General features: G+C 42.2%; 2 protein-coding genes across 2 annotated transcripts; one reads left to right on the forward strand and one right to left on the reverse strand.

Moving 5' to 3' along the window:
* The first annotated feature begins 495 nt into the window (after window positions 1–495).
* sfxn4 (sideroflexin 4) lies at window positions 496–6,099 on the forward strand. Its single transcript, XM_079688697.1, has 14 exons — window positions 496–735; window positions 989–1,054; window positions 1,142–1,198; window positions 1,286–1,312; window positions 1,479–1,533; window positions 1,669–1,694; window positions 1,792–1,845; window positions 1,946–2,008; window positions 3,809–3,877; window positions 3,982–4,072; window positions 4,264–4,379; window positions 4,463–4,548; window positions 4,625–4,742; window positions 4,817–6,099. Exons 1-14 carry the CDS (start codon window positions 697–699, stop codon window positions 4,892–4,894), a joined length of 945 nt encoding a protein of 314 aa, XP_079544823.1. The 5' UTR covers window positions 496–696; the 3' UTR covers window positions 4,895–6,099.
* dennd10 (DENN domain containing 10) lies at window positions 5,470–15,566 on the reverse strand. Its single transcript, XM_079688704.1, has 10 exons — window positions 15,407–15,566; window positions 15,268–15,322; window positions 10,602–10,798; window positions 10,410–10,489; window positions 10,171–10,319; window positions 7,584–7,695; window positions 7,024–7,124; window positions 6,797–6,904; window positions 6,591–6,685; window positions 5,470–6,516 (listed from the first exon to the last, which is right to left on the reverse strand). The coding sequence occupies exons 2-10, from the start codon at window positions 15,311–15,313 to the stop codon at window positions 6,349–6,351; spliced, it is 1,056 nt and encodes a 351-aa protein (XP_079544830.1). The 5' UTR covers window positions 15,314–15,322; window positions 15,407–15,566; the 3' UTR covers window positions 5,470–6,348.
* Between the last annotated feature and the right edge of the window lie 61 nt (window positions 15,567–15,627).

A 15,627-nucleotide genomic window follows, 5' to 3' on the forward strand; every position in this document is an offset into this window, starting at 1 on the left:
AAACCTGTGCTCTGAAAAAATATGAGCATAAAATTATTCACTTATATGATATTCTGCACCAAATAAAGTGATGTTAAACTGATTATCCGAAGATACCTGTCCTGGACCCAGTCAATGGTAAACAGGATGCTGTAAACACTCGTATGTACCATGGACATTAAGATCCTCAGGTGTTGAGAAAATGATAAATGTACTCAACCTAATATCACTTTGCATTAAAACTTGAACCAAAGCATGCTTAAAAAATTAAGGCTAAGTCACTGACCTAGTAAACTGAAATAGCAGTCTATAAAACAATTATTTATTTGAAAAGGTTGAACATATTTTTATTTAATATTCAATTATACCCCAAATTTCCCTTACATTTTTTTGTATGGCTTTTCTTTAAATCAATAAATAACGTCTGCGAAGTTATGCGCTTCATACTTTTAGCATCAACTGCACTCTTAAAATTAACACAACTTGGATACATCAGATTTTTCCGATGTCCACGAATGCAGCACACAGTACACAGCCGCCCACAGCTGAACACGGGGTTGAAGGCGGAAGTATTTGCTCAAGATTTGAATTTGACCTTAAAAAGCACAACAATACATGCTGTTTAAATGTGTGCTGCAGAAGGGTTATTGTGACTTATTTAATTTCTGAGAAGTTCCCCTGACGTTGCCCTTGCCACGACCCCTGGCCGTTGTCCCAATGGATCCTAATCTGTTGTTTTGGAAAAGCGAAGGACAGGTAACTGTACACAAACGTTTTTTATATTCAGCTAGAACTGAAACCGGCGTTTACATATCATTTCAATCAATGTGCTAGCACTTTGAATGGTTTGGCTTAATTGAAGCTAATGTACCTACATGATTCTTGTTACTCTGTACCCTCCTGGTTGAATGCACATTGTAAGTCGCTTTGGATAAAAGCGTCTGCCAAATGAAATGTAATAATTTCATCCAAACATGTTTTTAAATAAATGTTCCTTTCCTTTTTTCAGTCGTTCTTTAGTCGGTTCAAGATCTGGGTTAATATCCTTGATCCCACTTCCCTTCTTTCCTCTGATGTAAGTAGCTGTCACTACAGTGTTCATATACTGTGAGATGCATGTGTGTAAGAATATAATGCTTACAAGTCATGCTTCTCTCTGCAGGCCAAAATAGAGAGGGCTCATGGTCTGCTTAGAGGTGGACAGAAACTAGATGATTGGGTCAGATTCTTTTTTTGTATTACTTGAATTAGCTATGGTCAGATGTATGTACCTGATTTATTAAAATCTGTTTGTTTCTTCCTGTAGAATGAAGAAGCAGTCACCCTATCACTTGTAAGTTTTGAAAGAAAAACCTTATGTCTCTGAATGAATTAGAATTCAGTCATGTTTTCCACAATAAACCTCCAGTTCAACTTTATATATCTTCAAACAGAACCTTTACTTAATTACAAATGTATTTTGTATGTGCTGCTTTTTAATGAGCGCTCTGTGTTTACAGTCATCTGTCCATGCTGACTCTGGTGATGTTCTTCCACTTATGCTCCGCCCTGCAGGTGTGGTAAATCTAAGCTTTGACACATAGTTTGCATCCATTATTAAATATGTTCACATTTTTATCATGTAACAAGTATAACAACTGTATCAATAAAGTAGATACTGATGCTCTTACTTCTGTTATTTTTTTATAGCATTTTTGTCCGCATCAGCACCTCTGGTATGTTGGTCATCTAGTAAATATATAAAATAAATGACAACTTAAATAGTTTTTTGAAATAAAGGTTGTTACATATTCAAACAAACCTCTTTTTCAGGTGGTCGCCAGCTTTTTGCCTCACACCAATGTGAAATATGCTCTGCTCTGGCAGGTAAAAGCATATTCATCATATTAATAAAAGTGCAGTATATTACATGTGGGTATTATAACACAGTTCATTCATGTTTAAAAAGAAAAATGCATTCTTTCAGTTTTTCCTGCAGAGTTACCAAACTAGGTTCACCCTTGCAAACAGAAATTCTTCATCAGAAAAGGTAACATTGTACACTCTGTCCTATCACATTTTTAACATGTTTTTATGACAAACTGTCCTTTGACATTTTGAATAATTATTTGTCATACCATATCATTACATTGTTGATGTTTTGTGTGAAAAACTATACTTTACATTTTGTATTGTTTTTTTTTATGCATCTTTACTATTACATTTTTTAAATATTTCTTAAGATCTACTATACTTTGACGTATTTTTGTTTTTCGTTTTATGGTAAATAGAGTGGTGCAGTGACGAGTCCTGAAACCCGGAAGTGAGTTAGCATTTTACCCTATGATTTTACCGATACCGGTTCCCTCGTCTCAGAGCCAATGGGATTTCTCCATAGGATTTTGTAAAATAGCTCGAAATAAGGTCTGTGGTTGACACAAATTTAAGAGACGGATCACGTTTTGTTCTACGACATTAAATACATCAGCAGTGACCCCACTGGTGATTTTTGAAGAGTTTACGTGTCTGAAAAACGATGGTTGTTAACAAGTGGCTGAATAGGACTACAGAAGTTGTGGGGAAGTTGTACGTCATTACGCCAAACTCGTAAATACTCCCACTAAGTTTGTTTGCCCTGTTCTGCTTGAAAGCAAGTACCTGTGCTTTTGCAAACTGTTTAAACAAAGTTTTAACTTGTACAATTTTGAATCTGTATTTTTGAATATCGATCTTAAAGGTGGGTAGGTAATTTTTGGAGAAACCAGCTCGAGTGCGCTAGAATTTGAAAATACACAGCCGGAAAAGTTCTGCCACTTCCTTACAGAGCCCATCCTCCAACACACACAATGACCAATGAGGGGCACGAGATAAGTTTGTGCACAGATGGAAGGCTGACAGGCAGGTAGGCCATCCAGTTATTTTAGCTGGGCCGGCTAAAATGATTGGTCATGCTTTTTACAGTACCAATGCTTCCACAGATGACCTTTTTTATGGATTTTTTGTCAAAGCACTTAAGATATTCATTGCTATCTGGATGTTAAGAGCATTCCATGGAATACAACAAAAAGTGTATCTCGAGCCGGTTTCTCAAACTTACCTACCCCACCTTTAAGTTGGCGTGACGTTGAAGTCGTGCGACCCTGCTGTCGTTCGTTTATAGCATAACATTAGCATTTTGCTTCTGGCGATTAGATTTATGATTTGAAAATTATAAAAGTAGGGTAGACATGTGGATATTATCCGGCTGAACAAAACATGCATTTATCAAACAGGTTCGTTTTCCACAGACCTTATTTCGAGCTATTTTCCTAAATCCTATGGAGAAATCCCATTGCTTTTTTGTCGAGGGAACCCATGCGCAGCTTATTTCCGGGTAAATACATCATCCCTGGACCACTCTATTAGTCTTGCAAGATAATTTTATGATATACCATGCTCTGAATTTGTTACACTGTACTACGATATCACATTTTTATGACCTATTATACTTTGACATCTTAAACATATTTGTATTATGTGCCATAATATAGGAAATGTTCTGTATGGCATACTGTACTATCACATTTTTATGACATACCATATGACTTTTTTATTATTTTGTTATGCCATACTATAACATCTGTAACATGTGGCATACTAAATGAATTAGATGTTTGGCATACTATACTATTTTATTATGTTTTTGACAGTGTACTATACCTTTTGCTATGGCATACTAGGATTTTAATATTCTTTGAATGCCTTAATATACTTTGACTTTTAATTAATTTTTTCTGGCATTAGTTCATATGAAGCTTTCAGTCCTTCTCTGTTCCTGCTTCTCTTAATCACCTTTATCTCTCCCCACCAGAGTAAGAAGCTGTCTTCGAGGCAGCTTCTGTTGAGCGCTGGAACCGTTTGCTATGCAACATGTGCAGGGGTGTGTATAACCTGATTGTAACAATGGCATCTGTGCCATGTTTATTATGATGTGGCAAGTCAACTTTAGAAAATGCTGCTTTTTAAAAACTTTTTTTGTTTCAGTCCCTTCCTCAAATTATGATTTATAAACTTGGTGTAAGTAGTGAAGTAATCAAGGCTGTCTTAAGGACCATGCTACCAATCCCTCTCTCAGGTAAGTATCTATGAAATATAAATACTGTTCCATACATCTGAATACTTTATTTTGCATTTCAGGTAGTATATGCGTAAATTCCCCCCAAAGTAGACAAAAAGTACTTCATCATTTTCATTTCCATTTAATTGTGGATCCAGTATTAGCAGGTAAGACTTTTTAAACTAACATGTATGTGTACCTCTCTCCAGCTGCTGTGGCCTTCATCAGTGTGTACACTGTCAGAAGTGAAGAGTCACAAACTGGGATCCAAGTGTTTGATTCTAATGGAAATCTGGTCGGCCTTTCTAAAGCAGCGGGACACAAGGTTAACGAAAGAAGAGCAAAAGGACAGAAATACACATTACACATTTCTTTTTGAAACATAGTTAAATTGTTCTTTATGTCCAGGCTGTGAAGGAGACTGCACTGTCAAGAGCAGCGCTGTTCGGTACAACCGCTGCTGTCCCTTCCCTCCTGATAACACTCTTATGGAGGTCAGTCACGTTTACAATAAGTTACATTTACCTGGTCGGACGCTCAGATTTAACCAAATAACTTGTCCTTTTTTAGAACAAGAGTGATCCAGAAGAGCTCTGTGCTGATCGCTCCTCTCCGTTACATGAGTGTTGCGATGGGTTTTGGCTTGATGATCCCCGTCTCGTTCAGTCTCTTTCCACAGCTGAGCACGGTGAGATTCAGATCATCCTGTACTGAAATGGTTTCCTTGTGATGAACTCAGCTGACGTTAGCCTTGTTTTACAGATAAAGAAGGAAAACGTGGAAAAGAACCTGCAGGAGGCAGCTTGCGAAGGACTGTTATACTACCATAGAGGACTCTGAGGACCTATAAATACACAAATCTACCAAAACACATGTTGCTATTACTCGCTAGTATTATAATAAATCTCTTCTTTAGCATCATGCAGCTGAAAATGTACAACGCATGTAACACACTCAAAGATGCCCAATGGAAAAAAATACAGTTTGAGAGATTAAAACGCTTATTTTTTATATTAAATGTATTCATCTGGAATATTAATTGTATTATACATTGGAAATATTACATGAATTCATTATAATACATTTATTTTCCAAAGTTAAATTTGCATTTATTGCACTGTGTGTCTGAGGCACAAAACCATCTTTTTGGCAATGTGCTTAAAACAACAGCGCTAACTCAACGTGGATAAAAAGAAAACGTGGACATTAAGACACATGATTCAGTATAAATCAATATGGACATGGAAACACTAATATTTGATCAGCTGCATTTTGATGAACACCTTTTGATAAAGTTTTTTAAAAAGCCTTGTACATCACGATATGCTTGTTTTTAAGTAATTAGTCAAATACAAAATGTGAGTTAAAAAAATGATATAAACACACACATTATGATCCAATAACCACAAATGTAGTTTCTATCAATAAGCTTTTTAATATTAATAATAACTGCATTTCAGCTGCTGCGTATTTATATCTCTTTACAGCGTTTGCACAATATTCCCATAAAGGCATGTACGTGCCGCTTTGCACTGTGGGAGCTCAAATCTGGGAGGATTATTAGATGTACCAGCTGAAAAGTACCAGTTTATTTTCCTCCGTTTCACACAGTTAGAGAAACACTGTAGATCCTTATTGTCCTTAACTACTGATTTCAAAAACAAGGCTAAAGTTACTTCATATTTGTATGCCATCAAATACCATGAAAACACCTAAACATTCAGTGTCCATCTTACTTTTTTTGGCACTTACAGTAGTTCCAAGCCCACTGATACATGCAGCAAAACTAATGTATTCTTGAATTGATCAAATAAAAGGCTTTAACAGCTGGGCAGTGTAAATGTTAACAGCAGTTAACTGAAATAGGATTAGATTGTGCACTTTTTGGGACTATATTTTGCTGTGGATGAATACACATTTGGTGCAGTAGTGAGTATTATAGTCAGCAGCAGTCACTCAAGTATTCACAGTGCCCATATTCATGGTAGTAAAATGCAACATTTAGGATTCAAGTCATTGTTGTTTTGGTCTTTTCAAGGGATTTGTTGGCAATCAAAAATATATAAACATGTATTTATTGGTACAAGTAAAGATCTGAGTCATGTGACACTTTCCTACCTCACATGAAGATAACTGTGAGAAAGTGTCTTCTGTTCACTCTCATAAGAAGAGAGTGCGCACAAGCCTTTAAGACCACAGGAGATGTCCTGACATATTGAGAACAGCAGAGCCAGAGTCCATGCTGTAAGAGACGGTAACATCATCCTGCAGCAAGGAGTCTGAAAAATAAAAAACTATATCCGTAAGAGCTGCTCGGCAGCTGCCAAATGAAAGAGGAAGTTCTCTGTGGCCGGGGGGAAATGATGCAGCTTTAAACTTTCCAACGTGATTTTAGAGTCTTCACACTGATCAGCCAGGGCTGCCAAGTTAGCCAGGATCTCTTTAGTCTTGACAGAAATATCCTGTGGAGTAATGAGTGGGTGTCAGATTCAGGACGTTAATTCTCGATTTCAGACGTGTGTTCTGAGGATCTCACCTTGATGACCTGACTGTCAGACCTCTCAGCATCCTCCGCAGACTGCAGGATGAGAAGTCCAACGTCTTTGTGCAACTTCCCCATAGCCATGGCCTCTGGGGGGGGGGGGGGGGGGAAGACTTCACATCAGTCTGAAGGAAATGCTGTCCTGCTCTATGTAGAATCAAAGGGCTCTTAAAAACATACTGCTTTCTCTCTGAACATACCTTTGGCACTCTGGGATACTGTGATGACGCTGTCCGGGAGGTTCACATAAACATCAAACAAGTCCGATCTGTTGCTCACTTCTGGATCTACAAACCCCGCTACATATCCTGCGGAGAAACATATTGTTGGGTGAATAATTCATTTCCCCAGCTTGAGATCTCAGAGCAGATGGTGGTTTATCATCAACAGAGAGGAGGAGAACTAAGAGTAAATAAAGAATCCTCACCCGGGCATTTCTTCAGATCCTCTAGTTCAGTATCAGTCAGGTGAACGTACGGGTGGAGGATGGACCAGTCCTTCCTGTGCCAGGTCAGAGAGGGCAGGACTCTGAAGGGACACACAGAAAGACTTACACACGGAGGAAAATACTCACCTCTACAAATACAAATGTCTAGCTAAATAATTGGAAAAGGGATGCCAATATCACTGAGATAACCCATTTCACATGTTTGGATTTTGAAAGAGTTCTTGACATACAGTCTATGTGCACCTGAGGATAATAAGACTTAATGTTTTGAGCAAAAATGGATAATTTCATTTTCTATAGCTCTTTTTCTAACCAAATCTAACTGATCAAACTGTTATCACAGTAATAGTTATGACTCATTTGGGTTGTCTTTCTCTATCGGAGTTCTTAGATGCAGCACTTGTTAAATAATTGCAATCAACTGGGCTATCCATTATCTGCAAGACTTTTAATATTAGAATTATACGTATTTGATTCTGTAATTAATCTGCCCACTTTTTATTGCCATCCTTAATTTTTTATTTGAGTCTAAATCGCACCTTGTAAACTCCAGCAAGGCTTCAATCCGAGGGTGATGGACAACAATCCTCTTCTTCAGCATGAGAGCCGTGTACAGGATGATCGTCTCCAGGCCAAACTGAGACACCACGTCTAGAGACAAAGAGAGAATGCAGACATGAAGTGCACTGGATGACCTGCTTTTACTCCTTAGGAATCCAAAAATGGACACTGACTATAGAAGTTTCTCAATACTCAAATTTCCCCTCCTCGACTCCTCGGTTCTCCGGTAGTGACCCGGAAATGAATTTCAGCGCGCCATGTTGAAGGACATCTCATTTATCTAAATGCACTTCGAGGACCGAGCATCGAGCATCGAGGAGGCTCTCTGGAGGAGCTCTAACCGAGGAGACACTGATGCATCCTCCACGGCTCCTCCACGGATACATTTCCGGGAACTGTGGATGCGTGACGCACGGCCGGACTTATCTCAGCCAATGACAGCTCTGCATGCATCCCTTGGATATTATTTTAGTAACTGCTTTCATCACAACGCGATGTTTACAGTGAGAACAGCTGTGAGGTCCGTGCAGAAAGCAGAGCAGTGTGTAAAATATATATCACTCAGTATAACAGGCCTACATTACTTTGTGTATTTGTATGCTGTAGTTTAGTAGATATCTACAAACAAAGAGTCAATATTTTTCTAAGACCATTTAGTGCTTCACATAATAAAATACAAAACGGCTGTAGCCTGATTATGCTTTAGGAGCTGTAGGTGTGTGTGGTACAGTGTGTGTGTTGTACAGTGCGTAGATGCGGCGGACAGACGGGTCTCAGTGGGTTTGGTGTCCTATGCTTACTTTTAATACTTCTACAACTTTTGGCCCGTAATTTCAATTCCCCATTTCAGCGACCAGAGAGAGAGGGGGGGGGGGGGGGGGGGGGGGGAGATATATCCAGTCTCTGATTGTTTGACGTTATTATGAGAGTGCTCTCATACTTGTTTGATTCTGAAATTGTATATATTTATATTTTATATGTGTGTGTGTATATGTCCGCATCTGTAGCCTATTATTGTCTCATTATACCGCACTGTCAATGAATTAAAAGTAAATATATAAGTCGTCATGAACACATCTGTCCATCAGAGTGCTGCTGTGCCTCCTGTCATCATTAATGGACGTCTCTTTAAAATGACCGCTCAGAGGAGAGGAGTTCTCGTTTCTCTAATCGCCTGCTGCTTCCACTCCTCTCTCCTCGGTTCCCTTCCTCAGTCCTCCTCTAGCATCTCCTGTGGGCGGCACCAAGTCTCGAGGATAGGAGTCGAGGAGGGGAAATTTGAGTATTGAGAAACCTCTAATGGGTGCGTTTCATTTCGGTTAAATGGAATCCTTGCGTCCCTCACTTGCGTCGTTTCCCTGCGTCTAGTCCCTCCCACCATGGAAGCATGGAGAGACGCAAGGAAACCACGAGAAGCAGGGAAATTAGTTTTAAGAGCAATGGGACGTCCTTTCCTTTCCACGTGAAGCGACGTCCGTTTGTGATGACACCGCACAGCTGATGTCTGACAGCAGCTCTGTCCCCGTTGTTTTCACAAACACCCCCGCCTCTGTTAGTACACATTTACTGACTACATTTGTATCATCTGTTGTAGACCCAAATAAATAAAATAAAATAAGAACTCATTCTCAAAAAAGATAAGCGCCATTCTTAAAATGTATAAACGAAAAAAGCGATCATGAAAATGTTTCCAATAAATTAATAAAGTAATTGTTGACCACTTTGTTGTTCAGATATATTACATATTTATAACTAAATGATACATTAATTGAAACAAAACACAGTATGGACTGAGGAGTGACTCCCGTGAGGTTCATGTATTTTCTTCACTCTGCTGGGAAACAGCTCTCATGTCAAGAAGCATCAGATCAGTGCATGCGCTGCATCGTCCAATCAGTGAGTAAGGGGGCGGGGCGAGTGTCAGAGGATTTCATCGGAGGATGGTCTGATGGTTCCTCGGTTATCGCTCCTCCATTATCGCTCCTCGGTCCTCCGGCACAAATAAGGCCACTGGGACGCTACTCAAGGTGGCGCAGACAAATCAACTTCCGGTGATACCGAGACCGAGGAACGAGGAAATGAAAAATAAGAGAAGTGAAATGCACCCAATGTTTTAAAACAGCTGTCTGTAAGATCAGATGACAGATCATGTGACAGTTACAGTAAATTGCTTTTTTCATCTTTTTTGTAGATGACTTCTGAAGATAATTGCTAGCTTTACATAATATTTTGGTGGCTTCTTAGCAAATCTGCTGTATATGCACACACCACTTTTTAGTTGTTTTACTAGAGTTTTTTTAAAACTATCTTTTTCATTTCACCTCACCAATTTTTGGTTGGATACACATTACATAAAAAGCAGATAAAAAACATTTATATTCCAGGTTGTATTGGACCAAAATAGTGAAAATAATGTGACTTATTTTGCAGGGGAATGTACTACAGTGGCATGAACAACGTATTAGTAGGACTTGTTTATTTGTATTTCTGCATGAACGTTTAACAATCACAAAAGGATCCCAACATACTGGTTAGTGTTCCTCTTGAGAGACTGAGGTGTCTTACCTTTGACTGATCCAGCCAAGAAGGCTTTCCGAATATCGTAGTCCTTTATTAGAAACGAGCCGTTTTCATCACTCTGGCAAATTCCTTTCGTGAGGACGGTGACGTAAGCCTCCATCATCTTCACTGGGCTGCCATGTTTGATGTACATCCTGGAGAATACACAGTAACACATCCTTCAAATGAAAAACCCTCTTGAAATAAAAGTGTAACAACAGTGTTATCTGAGTTGAACACTGTACCTGCAGAGGATTCTGCTGAGAGCAGCATACTTCTCAGGGTTGAAGTCTTTTGCAGTAACAACTATTGAAAAATGAGTGACCTTGAAGGGAGAAAAAAAGAGACAAACAATAAACTCTATAGAAAGATAGAAAAGTAACTCTCATGTTCCTTGATGGAGATTCTAGTAGCAGCTGACTCTCTGGACAGTGTACCTTGTTTAGCGCTGTGGGTTCCTGCACCTCCACAGTGCTGATGTAGAACCAGATGCGACAGAACTGCCCGAACACAAAGGTGTGGAAGTCCCGGCTGTCCTGAGTCAGACAGCACTTGCTGAGCAGGACTTGCCTCAGGTCTGAGCTCACAGAGGGATAGCACCACACCCACAGAGTGTCTCCGTTCACATCTTTCTCTGGGCAGAGGGAAAGAAAACCAAATAAAACATAATATACTAATTTCATAAAAAATAGATAGCCAGTAAAGGGAAAGTTACCATTTTTTTTAAATAGGGTTGTATAAATAAGTCCATAGTCAGTGTATACCTACAGTAGATGACTGTTGGCATGCACACACAGGAGTACTAGCATTGAAGCTAAGCAATATCCTGCTGTGAATGAGGGTAGCAAAAATATTTAAGCCACCTACAAAAAGGGCCACCTTCAAAAGTTAAAATGCCATATTAATAATATTTTCACTGTTTACCTTTTCATCAGTGAGCCCTTTCTGACTGAGACCTTATGCTGTTAAATCCACTTATGCTCTCTTCACAGCCACCATTGACCAAAACAGTTACTTTACCTCGCCGAACATGGGAGTTGCTGGCTGCCTCGATTGGTTAGTTTGTGAGGATCAGTGTGTGACTTAAAGAGAACGTTTTCTTTCCTCAAAGTCAAAGAATAACACAAACAAACAAATCAATCAAGGAATCAGTGGACCAACAACTTTAGTTATCAACGTACAACTAATGTTTTTTTTTTAATGTATGTGTTTGGTGGCTTTGAAGAAGACAGATAACTACTTCAGATCCCTGTCGAAAGTTGTGTCCGACCTAAAGATTAAAAGACTAAATAAATATTTCTTAATATAGTGCACACTAAAACTGATGTTTTAGGTGGCCTTCCTTTTAGTTTGCTAAAATATATTTAGCTGTTGCCAATTTCTAAAGCACCACACTGCTTTCCTTCCATGCTGGTGCTCCTGCCTACCAAACTGGGGGACATGGAGCTCCATCTACTGCAGCAATACACTGATAAGTCACTCACACAATCCGAACTATCCCTATGGCATACTGTTGCCTTCAGGCAACAAACCACTTTTTTCGACCTCACACTGGCCCTCTAAATATTTTTATTTTTTTAAATATACACAATGTCACCTGACATGCTGGTGTCCAATAAAATGAGGGAATTATATGGGTATGGCCTTTTGTCTGGGGGTGGAGCTGTCCTTTCTGCAAGCAAAGCTGCAGGGGACTCAGGGCCACCACTTGGTAAGATACATTTCATTTTTTAACATATTAGAAATGTGTGTGCCCTGATGAACCTGGGGGCTGTGTTGTCTGGAACCTTGTGTTCCTGGTAGGGTCTCCCATGGCAAATTGGTCTCAGGCAAGGGGCCAGACTAAGATTGGTTCACAAGATCTCATGAAAGACGACACTCGAAGTGAGGATACCCGGCCCGGAGGAAGCCCGGGGTCCCCTTCTGGAGCCAGGCCCAGAAGGAGGACTCGTCGGCGAGCGTCTGGTGTCCGGGGTTGCCACGGAGCCCGGCCGGGCACAGCCCGAAAAGGCAACGTGGGCAACACCTCCGCTTCTCCGTCCCACGGGCCCACCACCTACGGGAAACAGCGATGAGGTCGGGTGCACTGCCAGAAGGGTGGCAGTGAAGGCAGAGGGTCTCGACGGACCAGACTCGGGCGACAAAAGCTGGCTTTGGGGACGTGGAACGTCACCTCTCTGGGGGGGAAGGAGTCGGAGCTTGTGCGGGAGGGATAGACCTGGCAAGCCCAAACGTGTAGTTTAGGTGAACTGGTTTGTTATCCCGGGGGACTCCCGAGGCAGCTGCAAGGTACCGACAGGCCCGAAGGGCAGCAGCCTCAGCCGTGGCCGAGGCAAAGCAGCGGGTGTGGGAGAAGTTTGGAGAAGACATGGAAAAGGACTTTCGGGCGGCACCAAAGTTGTTCTGGAAAACTGTCCGACACCTCAGGAGGGGGAAGCAGGGAACTATCCAAGCTGTGTACAGTAAGGATGGGACGTTGTTGACCTCAACTGATGGAGTGTTAGGGCGTTGGAAGGAGCACTTTGAGGAACTCCTGAACCCGACGACTCCGCCCTCTATGTTAGAGGCAGAGCTGGAGTATGACGGGGGATCGACACCAATCTCCTGGGGGGAGGTCACTGAGGTCGTCAAACAACTTCACAGTGGCAAAGCCCCGGGGGTGGATGAGATCCGCCCAGAAATGCTGAAGGCTCTGGATGTTGAGGGACTGTCATGGTTGACACGTCTCATCAACGTTGCGTGGAAGTCGGAAACAGTACCGAAGGACTGGCAGACCGGGGTGGTGGTTCCCCTTTTTAAGTTTACTCTAAGGTACTCGAAAGGAGGGTCAGGCCGATTGTCGAACCTCAGATTGAGGAGGAACAATGCGGATTCCGTCCTGGTCGTGGAACGACGGATCAGCTTTTTACTCTGGCAAGGATCCTGGAGGGGGCCTGGGAGTACGCTTATCCAGTCTACATGTGTTTTGTAGACTTGGAGAAGGCGTATGACCGGGTTCCTAGGGAGTCACTGTGGGAGGTGCTGCGGGAGTATGGGGTGAGGGGGTCTCTACTCAGGGCCATCCAATCTCTGTACTCCCAAAGCGAGAGCTGTGTCCGGGTCCTCGGCAGTAAGTCGGACCCATTTCAGGTGAGGGTTGGCCTCCGCCAGGGCTGCGCTTTGTCACCAATCCTCTTTGTAATATACATGGATCGGATATCGAGGCGTAGTCGTGGGGGAGGGGGTCTGCAGTTCGGTGGACTAAGGATTGCACCACTGCTTTTTGCAGATGATGTGGTTCTGATGGCTTCATCGGTCTGCGACCTTCAGCACTCACTGGATCGGTTCGCAACCGAGTGTGAAGCAGCTGGGATGAGGATCAGCACCTCCAAATCTGAGGCCATGGTTCTCAGCAGGAAACCGATGGACTGTCCACTCCAAGTAGGGAATGAGTCCTTACCCCAAGTGAAGGAGTTCAAGTATCTCGGGGTCTTGTTCTCGAGTGAGGGAACAATGGAGCGTGAGATGGGTCGGAGAATCGGAGCTGCGGGAGCGGTACTGCAGTCGCTTTACCGCACCGTTGTGACGAAAAGGGAGCTCAGCCAGAAGGCAAAGCTCTCTGTCTACTGCGCCATTTTCGTTCCTACCCTCACCTATGGTCATGAAGGATGGGTCATGACCGAAAGAACGAGATCGCGGGTACAAGCGGCCGAGATCGTTTTTTTCCGCAGGGTGGCTGGTGTCTCCCTTAGGGATAAGGTGAGAAGTTCGGTCATCCGGGAGGGACTCGGAGTTGAACCGCTCCTCCTTTGCATCGAAAGGAGCCAGTTGAGGTGGTTCGGGCACCTAGTTAGGATGCCACCTGGGCGCCTCCCTAGGGAGGTGTTCCAGGCACGTCCAGCTGGGAAGAGACCAAGGGGTAGACCTAGGACCAGGTGGAGGGATTATATCTCTTCGCTGGCCTGGGAGCGCCTTGGGATCCCCCAGTCAGAGCTGGTTGATGTGGCCAGGGAAAAGAAAGTTTGGAGCTCTCTGCTGGAACTGCTACCTCCGCGACCCGACCACGGATAAGCGGGAGAAGATGGATGGATGGATGGATGAACATATTAGAAATGTACACAACTTAAAATAAAAAAATACATGCATGTGCATGAATAAGTAAAGAAGTATATTTGATTGTTTAAAGACTTATTATGTATTTATTAATGAGCTAAAACTATGTTTTTTTGCGCGTTGCCTCAGGGCAACACTGTGCCACTTGGACCACTTTTTCCAGGCAATATCATGCAAGTGTGCAAATGTGCTCAGCTGTAAAATTATAAACCTAGTCAATGTTTTTACTTTACCATCTACTGATATATATAGGAAGTGGACACCAAAACATGTTATGGGCAGAAGGGACACGATCAGGCTGTTAGGGCTATTCCGTCTGACAGTGAAGGTCAAGATAGGGTGTCACACACACACACACACACACACACACACACACACACACACACACACACACACACACACACACACACACACACACACACACACACACACACACACACACACACACACACACACACACACACACACACACACACACACACACACACACACACACACACACACACACACACACACACACACACACACACACACACACACACACACACACACACACACACACACCCCCTTTTGAATTCATATAGAGTTGTTTTTTCTATTTCTTCTGAATTGTAGAAATCCTTGGTGTTACAATACCCTCGTAGCACATTGTGCTACGAGGGTATTGTAACACATTGTGCTACGAGGGGACCCCTTAGCTCCTAAAACACATGGTGAAACATTTTTTTCCTCCCAAAATAAAAAGTCATGCCATAGAGGGTTTTAACATACTGTCATGCCAGGCAGAGCTCCCTGGGAGCAAATCGTTATCACATGGGGCTCCGTGTTATGGGATGCGTTTAGGAACTCATTGACCCTGACATGCAGGATCAATTAACCAATGAGGGACATGCAGGCCTGCTGATGAGACAGTTTTGGGTCACACTGATGTCATGTGATTCTCCTGCACGTAATGAGGCGCGAGCTACACTAGAAATCCTAACAAGAGACGATTGTTTTAATGAGACTTACCGATTAATCCAACGCTTAACATAAGCTGTGTTTCAGTTGCTGCCATATTCCATACCTGAAGGAGTTGAAAAGCACAAGTTAAATGAAGAGAAAACAACAACAATCCCCTTATGCACAAACTAGTGTCACTGTGAAGTACCTTGAGGGCTCCTGCTACTTCCGAAAAGCACAATGCGATGCAGGACAGATGTATTAGGACAGTAAAAGTGTTGTCAGTGGCCTGGGTGTGATTTATGCTGTCAACAGACTTTCCTCTGTGCGACTTCTGGGTCTTCCTACTTCCGGGAAAAGGAGGATTGTGCAGGAGGAGGAGACACGGTGCTGACAACCAATCACAGCTGCCGAGACTTCCGCTGGACT

The sequence above is a fragment of the Notothenia rossii genome (assembly GCF_949606895.1).
Source record: "Notothenia rossii genome assembly, chromosome: 6".
NCBI classification, from domain to species: domain Eukaryota; kingdom Metazoa; phylum Chordata; class Actinopteri; order Perciformes; family Nototheniidae; genus Notothenia; species Notothenia rossii.

What these genes read in the sequence shown, in the direction of transcription:
- sfxn4 (XM_079688697.1), top strand. Translation starts at nt 697, where the DNA reads ATGGATCCTAATCTGTTGTTTTGGAAAAGCGAAGGACAG. An exon ending in ACTTATGCTCCGCCCTGCAG is followed by an intron (nt 1,534 to 1,668) that starts GTGTGGTAAATC and finishes ATTTTTTTATAG; the next exon opens with CATTTTTGTCCGCATCAGCA. An exon ending in CTGATAACACTCTTATGGAG is followed by an intron (nt 4,549 to 4,624) that starts GTCAGTCACGTT and finishes GTCCTTTTTTAG; the next exon opens with AACAAGAGTGATCCAGAAGA.
- dennd10 (XM_079688704.1), bottom strand. Translation starts at nt 15,313, where the DNA reads ATGGCAGCAACTGAAACACAGCTTATGTTAAGCGTTGGATTAATCG. An exon ending in GCCTTGCTGGAGTTTACAAG is followed by an intron (nt 7,125 to 7,583) that starts GTGCGATTTAGA and finishes GTGTCCCTTCAG; the next exon opens with AGTCCTGCCCTCTCTGACCT. An exon ending in GGATCTGAAGAAATGCCCGG is followed by an intron (nt 6,905 to 7,023) that starts GTGAGGATTCTT and finishes GTTTCTCCGCAG; the next exon opens with GATATGTAGCGGGGTTTGTA.